We start from the raw sequence: 13,443 nt of genomic DNA, 5'->3' as shown, positions 1-13,443 counted from the left end.
GTCAAAATTTTGCTCCTCCTGCGCGCATTTCCATAATAGTGTTGGTGTGTGAAAAAGCTCAAACGACAAACAGAAACGAAAAGGAGCCTGCTTTCGATCCGTTTGTTGACTCCGCTCTACTGCGCGTCTCTCTTTTATTATATCACTGTCAACACCCACGTTGGAATTGGACGTTAACAGCCAATAGCTTGCATTGTGAAGCGAATACAGCAGCATTGCGAGATTTTTACAACGACACGTGTGGGACTTATTGTGTTAGCTGCACTTTATAGCAAAATTATGTAGCGAGAGGTGTTTGACTCTCTTCTTCGAAAATATTTCCTTGTAGAATTTTGAAGGAGTAAAAAGATTTTGGAAGAGATTTTTTAAATCACATAATATTTTAAGTGGAAATAATTTGCTAGATAAACACGTGAGCATTCTGTGAATATTTGGAAAATTGTTTAATCTTTTCCAATTGAATGCCCACTATGCCACCGAAATTAAATTTAATCTAGTGCAGTGGACATTTTTAAAAGAATGATCAGAAAAAATAACGGCGAAGAAAGACTTGAACGCTGGAGCAAGTTCAATAGCCGCTCGTCGCTTATCAACAGTTCAACAAACGCCCATAAAAGCCCGGCAAACTCTTTCGTCTGCATTGTGAGTTTCTGCCCGCTTTTAATGCCGCAATAATCATTAAACGCTCGGTGTGCTCATTGCCACAGCCAGAATAGCAATGAGTTGGCTGCGGCGCAAATGATGCGTCGACTCGCGAAGGGTTCTGAATAAATCGCATTCCTCGATTGGGAGCACTGGTTCTTTAATCGTACAGCTTAAATGATATAAATAACAACTTGTCCAACAAATTAAAACAGCTGCAGGCTCTTTTAAGAAAATAAAACCAACAAAACTGATTCTTTGGCGAACTGACTCTCTTCTCAAGCAAAATCTCCTTCTACCAATAGAGAAACGATGACACCCTACAGTCAATACAAAATCTGTCTTGCCTTTGCTACAGACTAAAATGCAACTCCTCTTGATACAATATATTACGGATTCTTTATCATGTGTGTGTGTATAATACGGTACTCATATTGTTTATACATTTCAAGTTATAACATGTAGGTAAAAGTAAAAAACGACACTTCTTGCCACTTCTCTTGTAAAAGCACACACTGATTTATACTGGTGGGTACTTAAGAAAGCTTTTCTTTGCACACAAATCGATTCAGTTGAGGCAAGTTACTTTCAATTGTTGATCCCGTCCATGGGCAGAACTGCACTTTCTTGATTTCAATCACAGAATGCGTTTTAATTACATCCAAATGCTATTCGTGCACAATCCAATTATCTAGGTTTTAAAGTGTTCGCATTACATTCTTGGCTACGTAAAAAATCCTTGGATTTGTAAAAGAAAGGTGTTTGTGCCAACATCTATGCGTAATACACTTTAAAGCAAACTATATATCACTCAGATTAAAATCAAGCAACAAAATTTTGACCAAAAATCACAGTTGTACGGGTAAAATCAAAGATAAACCGTTAAAAAGCTTAAAACGTCGAATTTTGAGCACATGGATAAAGTGGAATAATTGCAAAAGAAGGCGCATTCGTTTTCACCTCAGCTAATAGGTAAGTTAAGTAGTATCCGCTGCGCGTCTATGGGATTGGCGGATGAGATTTCGGGACTAGCCGCGTGAGTTTGACAGCGGGGGCGTCAGTCCGCCACCACCTGCCACACGATCAGGTGGCTGCGGTCCATCTTGGACACGAGGCCTCCACTAAAGTCAGGTCTGTCCGTGCATATGACGTCGTCCTCGTCGTTGAGGCACATGTCATCATCCTCCTCGGCACCGTCTCCTAAAATGAACACGCCACATTTGGATAAACGTTCACACATACACCCCGCAGCCAAATTCCAAGCCAAGTTTTGAATTCTGAAGTCCATCATCGGGATTTGTGTGTACTATTCATAATGCAACTTGGACAGTGTGGCTTTTATAATTCGTCTCTTGTGAAATTCAGTTACGATAGATTACAAAGAGCTGGAAACTCTGTATAAAATTTAAAAACTTATAATTTAAATAATGTCTTCAAAATTCGGTTTGCGCGAATTTTTATGCACAACTGATGCCACTGCACCGACCATTTTTCGCGGTGCTATTTTTTGTTTCAATCCAACAGAGTTACAATTAAATTTCTACGAATTAGAAATTTTAAAATATATATAAAGCTCAGGAAAAACTTTTTTATTGTATGTCAGAAGTGCTAGGTTTATGTCTCGTAAAAAGTCATTTTTATCAAGGATAAAATCAATGGATGAAATTGACGGCTAAAAATATTTTCTATTTGTGAACGTGTGTTACTTTAAAACAGAACAACATGAATTAAACGATTGCTTTTGCTTTTTATCAAAATGTTGAACCAAAAATATTTACCTGGGATTAGTGTGGAATTCAGTGATATGAAAATAAAAATTAAGATGAATAATATACTTAATATGATTTTATGAGTATTTATTTTTAAACTTCGATCATATCGATTGATTTTGGAGTATAGCAACATATTGCGACTGTTATGTCAATGGGCGGTGGCACAATTTTTCGCACAAACGATTCACGCAATTAGCCGATTTTGTTTCAGGATTTATCACTGGCGGCCTCCAATTCCTAATTGAATTACACAAACAACGAATTTGAGCACGAAAAAAGCTTTAAGATTGTCATTCAATTTAGACGATTGATAAATGTTAATCATTTGCAAAGAAGCATGCGTTAAGTGTGATAACGGATAGGAAGGAATCAACCTAAAATCTTACCATGTCTTTGTGAGAATGCGTTTATCATGAAGAACTACCAAACAACAAGAAGAGAAACCTATTTTCAACTCAAAACAGACAGAGTGCAGAAAGGACGAACGCAACAAACAAAATCGGAAGAAAGAGTGAGTAAGAGAGATGCAAACATTGCGAAGAGTTAAAATACTAACTGACTAGTTCATCTCAAAAACACATCAACTAAGTAGCAGGGCCAGCTTGAGGGGCTTGGGCCTCCCCGTTAGACGGCTGCTGCTGCTGGGCCGGCGGCGGCTCGGGTGCATGCTTGGCGCCAGAGGATTGGTTGGTCAGCTGCCACACAATCAGGTGGCTAGCCACGTCCAGCGCCTCTTCCCCATCATCCACTGGAATGAAACAATTTCCACAGGAGATTTGGTCCCACTGGCACGCGCCAAAAATTGCATTCTCTGTATGTTCAGATCACGGACTCGACACTCGGGAAAGAAACAACCCTGCCTGGTGCGCGGGGAGTTAGGGGCGTGTTTTGCAACATGGGTGCGCCACTGCTTACTGCTTCCCGACTCTTTCTTTCTTCGCACGAAAACTCGCTCGATTTTCGTGAAACCACAGACGTGTGTGTGTTTGAGTGTATACAGAAGATGATCTAGGGTGCTCACCTGGGACGCAGCTGCGAGTGAGTTAATGATCTCAGAAAGGGTTAGTGATTTTGCGAGATTTGCCGAGAAAATTACCAACTAGCCAGCACTCACCACTACATGCCAATTTTGAAACTCGAACTGACGTGTTAAAATTATAGTACAACTTTAAGTAAATGCCTATTCATGGATTGAGAGAGAACAAGAAAATGTCTGGTGCAGGTACAATCTTCCAAAATAATTAATCACCGTGCTCAAAAACCAAAGCCACATATCAATCGAGCTTACCAACTCTGAAGTCGATGTAGCCTTCTCCGCCTGACATCACCAGCATCGATTGCGGAGACCGCTCGCCCAGGAGTGCAGTGGCCGCCTCCGCCACCTCCACAGCCGGCGTTTCTGGAGTTGTCGCTCCAGACAGACCTGGAGTGCCTGCAAACATATAACCTGTAAATTAATGAACACATCTGGTCGATTTAATTGTTCTGGAATCAATTATTCCGTAGAAATTATTGAAAAAATAGTGATTACAAAACTAAGAAGATACTAACTCTTGGCAAATTTATAGATAGTTTTGAAAGTGTATGACGTTGTAAGATTGTTTTTAATGGCTTTAAATTACGTGAATTGTGCTAATTTGGTGGTCTAATTATGATTGGAAGCTCAGAAAAAAATAGTTGCTTATCAACAGTCTAAAATTCACACTCATAATAGTTTGAAAGATTCTTTATCAAACCCTCATTAATTTCTCTTCTTAGTCTATTACTAGCAAAGAAACCCTAATTTTTCTGATATGAAACTAAAGGGGAAAACAGTGGCCTTTTACTCTTTCCACCTGGTGGAATCAATGAGTTTACCTTTGCCAGGCACAGCTACGAAGAACTTGACAGCGTCTCTGTGTCCGTGGAAAGAGAGCTGCGCTTGAGCCATCGAGCAGTAAGGCACAAAGCTGCCAGGAGTGATTTTGTTGCCCTTAGGGTCAGTGTAGACCCTGATCAAAGAGCCGGGACCAGACGGCTTGAAACTACCGGTTGGTGGAGAGCCGACCGCTAGGTTGCTGCTGGACGAGCTCTGACTGCTGCCTGGCCGACCACCTGCGCCTGAGAACTCGTGAATGAGCAAAACTCATGGGCAAGTTGACCACTCACTTTCAGAAAGAGGAACTGAAATGATGACTCCGTTGCCGGTGCCAATCCAGAGCCGGTTTGACGAAATCAGCAGAGCCGTGATGCGGATGAGTGAGAAGCCGAGTTTTCCAGTGCCTTAGGGAAAGGATTGGAGTGAGACAGATCTTGATTGACAACTTTTGGGTTAGTGAGAGCATGCTTTAGATGGATTATTTCATTAGTAAAATTCACTCCTCAGAGAGTGTTAGCAATGAGTAATGGTGAGCGAACAGTATGATATATACCTCCAGGGAACACGGCTTTAATGTCGAAAAGCGACACGAGTCCATCAAGCAAACCAAGAAATAAAGAAATGAATGCGTCAGTAACGTTCGACCTTGTTGACTTACAGGCCTAGGAATTTTGAATAAAAAATTAGCACGCTTATGTACCCTTGAAAGAAGGCAAACCCTCATAAAATTTTCTGTGAAAGTCTCTAATTTTGGACAGTAGTTCACTCAAACCTGTGAACTTCACATTCGGTCGGAAGGTATCTACCGAGAAGTGATTTCAGGTGATATATTTTTGAATATTAATCCAAGAGCGGTGGCTAATGCCGCATGCAAAGATGCTCACCGAGCATTTTGCTGACGTAGGGCTCAATATCCACGTCTTGCAGGTGCTGGTGGGTGTGGGCGTGGTACAGCCGCAGGGTCGAGTCCAGTCTGATGGACACCCACACGCCGTCGCCAAGCCAAGCTAGCTGTCGCACTTGACTTTCTTTGCGAGGGTGAACGTCAAATGTTTTCTAACGAAAAACGTTAATCGTGGAATTAAGTCATTGGCAAACGTAATGTTTTAGTGAGAACCAGTACTACTTATCACTGTAAAACAATTAGACATACAATTATGATTTTTTGCCCTAAGATATTAAGTTATAGATTTCTTAAAATGTTGCAAAAAATGGAATTAGAAAATTTATATGCTGATATTCTGAAAAATAAATTAACACATTAAATCTTTTATCTATTAAAAACCACCTGATTTGTAGCAAACTCTTGAATAAACCAAAAATTAAGATCGTTTATCGCGCTTTTGAAGGTGCTTATCTGGCTTTATAAAAAGATTAATGACGATTTAGCCACCAAAGTGGGTGAAATATACTCAAGAGTGGCTCAAGTCTTGAAATTGCGAGATTTGTGCTTATTTGGCTTTGAAAAGAACATCAGATGCACATGAATGAAATTATGAACCCTTTCTCTTAAGTTATTTTTCCAACAATTTGAAGCCTAGGGATTTTTTGTATTACCTCAACAGACATGCTGCGAGGGTCAACAACATGTATCCGGTTTCGGTAGCCGCACCAGACAGACTGGTGAACCACAGTCATGCAGCGAATGGAGTGGTGAGGAGCTCCAAGATCCAAAATATGATGCTTTCCCAGATCCCACTGACCATCCGTTCCTCGCCGGAAAATCACCACGGAACCGTTCGCCAGAGCTGCCAACACGCGCCCGTGGATGTGACTACGGATAAAATATTTCAATTTTTCCACAATGCACACGATAAAAGTTCTCACATTATGCTTAGTACCGGATCTTTCAGCTTGATGTAGTGGATGCAATGCTTCCACTGGGCCACTGCGGAATGCACGTAAAGTCCGCCGTTTTGAGAGCCAAGCCACATAGTTGGCAACACGCTCGACATTTTCTCAACTTGTTGATAAGCATGTTCGTTTGCTGCAAAGTTTTAAGTGAATTACGACATTAATTTGGGGCCAACATGGAGGGCAAATCTATTAATCCGAAAATTCAATGATTTTTTCTTACTAACATATTCTAAAAAGTCTAAGATTAGATTAAATTTTGCCAACAGGAAAATCTTCTGTAATTTGCGGTTGTTAAGAGTTGAGGTCGTTAATATCGCAAATTTTAGAGGCTTTTAGCAGACGAATAACATAAAAAGTAACTATAAAGAACGGTCAATTTTACACAAGAAATCAGTAATCAATTTTCAAACACTGTCGAATGATAGAAAAATAAATAACACAATAATTTTCGAATTAACAGGTGCACTCCCCTTGTAAGCAGGAACAATAAGGGTATAAGCACAATGTTTTCATCCATTGCATTTGAAAATGGAAGGCAAATGGGGTGTAAGCAAACATGCGGATGGCAGAAGAAAGAATTGACAACCTTTTGACACCTCAGAGAGCCCATCTTTTATTATACCGGAAGCTTCTTTGGGCAAGCGCCTGGGTGGATTATAGGAATCAGGACTTTCATTGTTGGGATTAGCGAGTGCTGGAAGAAAATTAGTGTTCATAGGTGAATGCAAACAGCAAACATTGAACATTAGTCAACATCACAATAATCAGCAACCCATTGCCAGCACTTACAGTGCAGCTCGATGGCCGACACAGAGCGGGGAGTGTGAATGGGCGGGTCCTCCTCCTCCTCCTCTACGGAAGTAGCCAACGGGGGTGGAGCGCTTCCAGTGGCGCAGCTGACGAATGTCAGTCGCCCAACCATGTCTTCACCATCCTCTGGACTTTCTCCAGCTACTGGTTCTTTTGGCTCTGGAGGAGGCTTTTCTGGACTGGCTTCAGTACTGTTTCCCAGCTCATCAGGGTAATCACTCTCTTTGGCACCTTAAAAATTTTAGATTGAGTTTAAGCATCTTTTGGGATATATAACCCTGAGTGTGTTACATGTGAAACAAAAAATTAAACATGAAAAATACACTTGCAGGTAACTAAATAAAAGAGTGGATTTTAATTTTTGTTATCGAAATTTTAACTAACAGCCTCTTCCATCCCATTCTCAATATAGTCAATGCACAGAGTATAAACTTATCTAAAAATTATTGATTTTTAAATGCAGTAAGAGATTTTATGAGAGGCTGAATTTTAGACCAAATTTTAATAGATCTGGATAAAATCACGCCAAAAAGCATCTTACCAGAAGGAAAAGATAAATTTCTACCTGGTACGCTTGTAATGCAGAGGAGATGGGAATTGCAGACTGTAAACGACTCCAAAATGTCGGCTGGATTGTTGGCATCGAGCACCGTGACCCTGCTGGTGGTGTGTGTGCTGGTGCAGATCCAGACCAGGGACGAAAGCAGAGTCTCCATTTGCTGGGCCTCCTTGGACGCCTTTTGATTCTCCTGCAGCTCCATGTCCAGTTTGTCCATCTCGGACGAAGGCTCATCAGTCTTTTTGCCTTCGGCTTGGCTGTCCGAGGAGTAGAAAACAGAGGCACCGACTATGTTGCCGCCATCCCTGGTCTTGCCTCCAGTCAGGTTGACACCAGCAGCGCACCATACCTTCATGCCGGGCGTGCCCTCGGCTAGCGGCCTGCAGTAGACAGGCACGGGCACCGGCACCCCAGACGAGGACGAAGACCGCGGCGGAAGGGCGCTGTTTGAACCGCTGCTTGACGGGCCTGCCTTGGCTGGAAGACTCCATCCATAGGCCTGCATGCGACCGTCATCTTTTCTAACGTGGGCTCTGACCTAATAACAGGTACAATGCCATAATTTTTTTTACTTAATTTACAAGTTTAGTATAATCGTGCTGGCATAATGCTAAAATTGTCACATAAATTATTTCCACAAAGGATGATTCTACCATAGTGCTGCTTAAAAATAATTTTATATATAATGAACAGATGGATAAGTTTCTTCAAATAAAAAATGTCTTACAATTAGTTTAAATTGAGATTAGCTTTGTAATAATTAAAAAAACACAAACTTGTCTGTACTGCTCCCTCCTCTCAACTGCTTGACGCGCCTGCCATTTCTCATTTAAATCTGAGTCAAGACTCTCCATGCCGCCCCTTTTCCTGTCTTTAAGGCCTCGTTTCCGCATCGTGTCGAGGGCAGGTCGGACATTATGGGTTGGGGCATTGTAATGGACGTTTACGTAGGGGGCAATTTTGTCTTGAGGCCGGTCTGTGCTAAAAAGGTTGCTAAAACTGCAAAGCAATACGAATTTGGAATTAAAAGCTTGACTTTAAAAAAGGCTAATAGTACAATTTAAGGATTCCGTTGCTTTGCTTTCCCTTCTTGTCCAGGGAGGCGTCGCTTCTGGTCGCTCTAATCATCTCCGACCACCGCACCGCTTCCTGCAGCTCAACGAAACGCTCCTTGTACTGGTTCCGCTCCATAATGGCCCGGGCCATCTCGACCCTGGTAAACCGCTTTCTCTGAGCCATTGGAACATCCTCCTGGCAAGTGGAGATTAGTGGGGAAATCTTGCGTATCTGAAAACTCTTTACCTCGTCGTCAGACTTGTTGGCCTTGGCTGCTTTCTCCGCCTCCTCTTTGGCTACCTTCGCCTCTTCCTCAAGGTCAGAAACTCTGTTCTTCAGCTTCTCTCTGACAGCCTTAAGCGATTGAATTTCTTCCCGCAAGATTTCCAGCTCACTGTTTTAATTATTTCCGAATAGAAATATCATCACTGCAATGAAATTGATGATTATCACCTGGTTAGTTCATCCACTTTGACAATGAGGTCATCTTTGACGATGTTGAGGGCGTTTCTGTAATTAGGGTGATAAATTAAATTGAAATCAGCATTATCAAACGCGGCTTACTTGGTTGCTAGGAGTTCGTTGTTTTCCATTATGAGATTTTCCACTTCTTTGCCCATGCCTGTCCACAACAAAAACTATTAGAGGAATACCATAGGCAAAGAAAACAGCCGAATATTCAAGAATACGCTATAGTAAAAATTAAAGCAATATCCATAACGCGTAATCCTCTTATTTACACAAGCAATATAATAAGCAATATATTGGATTTTAATTATTCACATGTTTTAGCGAATAAATCCACGGTGTGAAACAATATTGTACTTCTCCACGCAGAAAGGCATTCCACCACAACCACAATTAATTTCATGGCTTAGCATTTCTCCGTCAATTTCAGCAGCAATTTAATGAAAGTGTAATCCTTGCCTTAACCCTATTCCCTGAATTAATTCTAAACCCAGAAGCCACTCCCAAAATCATCAGTTAAATTCTCATACCAATGTAGTGAATTTTTTATAATGGAAAAAAACCTAATCTGTTACTAAATCAGATGCAAGGAATTTGTTAAGATATATCAGTAAATCATGTTGCGCATTATACATATTATTAAATCACCATGATAGGCAAGCTGATGTGACTCGTGAGTTACGTAATTAAAGCCATTAAAACAACTCCAATTGTCCAATTTCGCATAAATAGTTGAATGATAGTAAAATACTAAAATAAAACTGGATCAGCTGAAATAACGTTGAACTGAAATGACAAGATATTTAATTATAGTTGTAACTTGATACTTGACTGCAGGCGCCTACTATTTAAGTGAGGATAAAAATAAAATCGTACAATTAAAATCTGCTTTTGGAAAAAATCTATATTTTAAATACAGTTATGTCATTTTTAACTTCACGTTGCAATCTTAGACTTAAACGTGGTTTGGAAATAGAGTCAGCAAATAACGTAATAACCATAATGCTTCAAATTCAATGAAAGAAAAATGAAATCGGCCGTTTCCTTTACTGATTTTGTTATGAATGGTAGTTAATAATTATTGACTATGACGATGACAGCTGATTAGGAATAGAAAGTTGACTTACCAAAGAAATTGTCATTGACTGAAGTTCCCAACATAATGAACCACCAGGGGAAGCATAAAAAGAAAATCATGTTAGTCACATTGGTTGAGAATGTTCCAAGCCAGAGAAATAATGGACAACTACCAAATTGTAATCAAATTCCTTGTGCAAAGGTGAATTTCAAGGTGAGCCATATTAATAAAAGAATCGCTAGTCAACGATTCAGTGGAAATACGTGCATGGTGGCTATTTACAAAATTAAATTGGGTGTGAACATAAAAGCGTACCATTGCGTCTGATCGCTCCGAAAGGTGCTCTTTTAGAAAGTTGCTCATCATCGCTGCTACTGTCTTGAACCATGCAATAAAATTGTGCAACATAAATCGGGAGGTGAAACCACTACAACCAAAGGTGAGCAAGAAACCTATGCCTATACTCAGGTTGCGGGAGGGAGGTACAAAAATATAACACTCAAAATTAAGACGCTACTAACAGCACAGCGTTTGGATTATACAAACCAGAAGATGCATAGTCTCCTGGATGAACCCAGCCTCCTGAACGCATGAAATTGGAACGGTTTATAATCGGGCCTCAATGAATGTGATTAATTCAGGCGGGCTAGGCTATATTGCTCTAATCAAGACAAAATTCATACCAGTGATATCGGCGCCCTCATCAACCTCTGTGAGCGCATCCGCGTCTTGGAAACTAAGCTCTTGATAAAGTGTGTTGCCACTCCTTTGTTCTCTGCATCAGTAATTAGAAATAAACATAGCAAACAGGGAGATCAATTCCTTTTTTCTCACCGTTTGGTCTTGCTGTGACCTTGTGGGCCAACCGCCGTGCTCTGCGTTTGTCCCTCAAAGTCCTCTACCTGAGTGGGGGTTGGCAGCTCATCATCCACTGGCGACTTGCCGTCCGGACTGAGGCCGTCCACCCAGCCACCTGGGAAAATGACAATGTTTTCTTCAGAAAGTGCTACACCGATTCTGATCAGTATCATGTTGCGACTGGCAAAGTATTTTGAAATTTTCTCATGCATATAATATTAATCCAAGGCTGGGCATTGGGTAATAAACTGTTGCGTTTCAACTTAACTGCATTACCTTTTGAGGGAATTTTTTCCACTGGGGTAGCTGGAGTCTTTTCCTCTGATACTTGTGACACATCCTGAAAATCGTGATTTAAATAATTTTGGTTGGATATTTTGGACTTTGAAAAATAAAATGACTGAAATTTAAAAATGGAGACATTAAAAGCAGGTTCATTCATTATAGACATATATTTTCAGATCAGCTATTTTATTATGCAAGTTTTGGTAAAATAGGTCATTGTCAGAATGACATAGATTAAAAACTTTGAACCAAGAATAGAAAACACAGAGCAATGAAAAGTGTTAAAATGAAAGGTAAGCAATTGAAGTAGATGAAGTATGTAATAAAAATCATATCTGAACACTAGACTGCAAGGACAAAAATTCGGAAATGCAAATTCTTAGCTTTAGGGTGAAATAATCATGGGTGGGGTCAAAATTGCCCCTACAACAACGCGAAGCACGCAGCGCTGTGTCAAATGTAAAAACAATACTGCTCCGGATTAAGATTATTAAAGTTAATTAAGAATTGAGGGCAAATTATAATACATTTTTTTTACAAAGAAACCAAATTGTTACTGAAGGAACACTTTTCCTGATTGTGATGAATGATAAGTGACAAGAGCAAAATGTGAAGAAAATTTTTGTTAATTTTTATCCCATCGTAATTACCAATTTTTGTTTGAGCGAGATGATTTATTGCCCCAATCCTTTGCAGCAGAATTTTCTAATTAATTATTTTTTAAACCTTGCTGCAGTTGACATTATGTATTTCTCGTAAATAAGTAGTTCACTTCTTTTAATGGGAAAATATTTGGTTTTGTTTGACCAACTGTTCAGCTAATTAGCCACTTGTGATTATAATTTCACCATAATATTTTTATATTTTTCAATTCAATACACAATGCTCATTTAATAGCTAGAATAAACCAAACCTGTAATTCATTTTTGAGGCTTGTGTTTGAGGGGCTGCCCAATGGCGAGATGCCCTGAGAGTCGTCATACTCGTTGGGGCTGCCTATGGTGCGACTGACCACAGCCGACGACTCCAGAGAGCTGAAGCCATATGATAACGGGCCTGAGGATCTCTGCATTGGCCCGAGACTCATGCCAGGGATGCGAGTGCGCGATCCACCCATTGACTCCATTCGGTCCGAACCAAGTAGCATTTTCGTCCGCTCCATGTAGTCGACGTGGGTTTTGAAAAGCTCGGTGTAACGCTCGTGTAGTTTAGTGTACTCCTTCTTCATCTCAGTTTCCTTTTCTTCCAGCCGAAAAACTGCAATCGTGTTTAAGTATTTAGATTGGCGTGGTTGTGACGTAAAAATGGCATGTTTACCGTGATCAGAGGAGTTTTTCGCTTTGAGCTCCAGCATCCGTACAATGCTCTCAATACTCTCGATTTTCGAATGCAAGTCTTTTCTCTCGTCCTCACCAGCATCCTCAACTTCAAGTAATTTCTACAAGATAATGGAAAAAACTGTCAAAGAAATTTTTCGCGGAAGCAGGTCACGTGATTTCAATTTGACAGGCTCTAAATTTAATTAATTCGGATTACGCTGATGTAATAGGAGTTCAAATCAAACCAAATTCACACAAGGGAATTAAAATCCAAGTTCAAACCTGCTCAGCACCCTTCCGCAGCTGTTTCTCCCTCTCGTACTGGGTGACCAGTTGCTCGTTATCCTCCCTGAGCAGCTCGAGCTCGACTTCGTGCTCCTGGTTTTCGGTGTAGCTGAGGTCAAGACACTCGAGCACGTTGACCACCAAGGGCATGAGATCCTTGACCACTTCTTCATCGTACTTGCCGATCATCCGCTCGAACTCTTGGTAGATGCTGCCAGCCAGGCTTTGCACCTTTTCGGACATGACAACATGAGAGTCCTCGTGTGTCCCGTACACAGTTTCCTGATCGATCTCCATGTTTCACCTTTAATGCGTGATTCTTGTCCCGTAGAAACGCATTTTCAGCTGCACAGTTGCAGCAAATCTCGCGTCATAATTCAGCTACTCACGGCCACTTTCTGTGAACGTCGAACTTCCAGAGAGCAGCTGACCATTTTTGATCGTGTGACGTACGCTCAAAAACCGGTTATCAAGTGTACAAACGGTACAAACTCTTAATTTACAAATGGATTGTCATCCAAAGTTCGATAGCATTTTCAAAAGAAAAACAAAAAATTAACTCGAAAGACAACTAATTTTAAAATCTCTATCAAATA

General features: G+C 40.6%; 1 protein-coding gene across 17 annotated transcripts; it reads right to left on the bottom strand.

Moving 5' to 3' along the window:
- Positions 1-781: 781 nt before the first annotated feature.
- Positions 782-13,296, bottom strand: syd (JNK-interacting protein syd). 17 transcript variants are annotated; one of them, XM_065492286.1, is made up of 26 exons: positions 12,845-13,296; positions 12,561-12,681; positions 12,157-12,500; positions 11,235-11,298; positions 10,935-11,073; positions 10,784-10,875; positions 10,647-10,682; positions 10,416-10,478; positions 10,150-10,167; positions 9,119-9,176; positions 9,008-9,064; positions 8,801-8,948; positions 8,556-8,749; positions 8,275-8,497; positions 7,505-8,036; positions 6,919-7,170; positions 6,716-6,823; positions 6,100-6,259; positions 5,830-6,046; positions 5,157-5,328; positions 4,826-4,840; positions 4,563-4,676; positions 4,272-4,514; positions 3,703-3,861; positions 2,971-3,162; positions 1,701-1,842 (listed from the first exon to the last, which is right to left on the bottom strand). In XM_065492286.1, the coding sequence occupies exons 1-25, from the start codon at positions 13,142-13,144 to the stop codon at positions 2,999-3,001; spliced, it is 3,993 nt and encodes a 1,330-aa protein (XP_065348358.1). In that variant the 5' UTR covers positions 13,145-13,296; the 3' UTR covers positions 1,701-1,842; positions 2,971-2,998. The 17 variants fall into 17 exon arrangements, with proteins under 17 accessions (XP_065348363.1, XP_065348358.1, XP_065348361.1 ...); XM_065492289.1 differs by having other exon boundaries at positions 3,703-3,846; XM_065492287.1 differs by having other exon boundaries at positions 1,707-1,842; positions 2,975-3,162.
- Between the last annotated feature and the right edge of the window lie 147 nt (positions 13,297-13,443).

The sequence above is a fragment of the Cloeon dipterum genome, chromosome X (assembly GCF_949628265.1).
Source record: "Cloeon dipterum chromosome X, ieCloDipt1.1, whole genome shotgun sequence".
Classification (NCBI taxonomy): Eukaryota; Metazoa; Arthropoda; class Insecta; order Ephemeroptera; family Baetidae; genus Cloeon; species Cloeon dipterum.
This window is presented reverse-complemented; position numbering and strand designations above follow the sequence as displayed.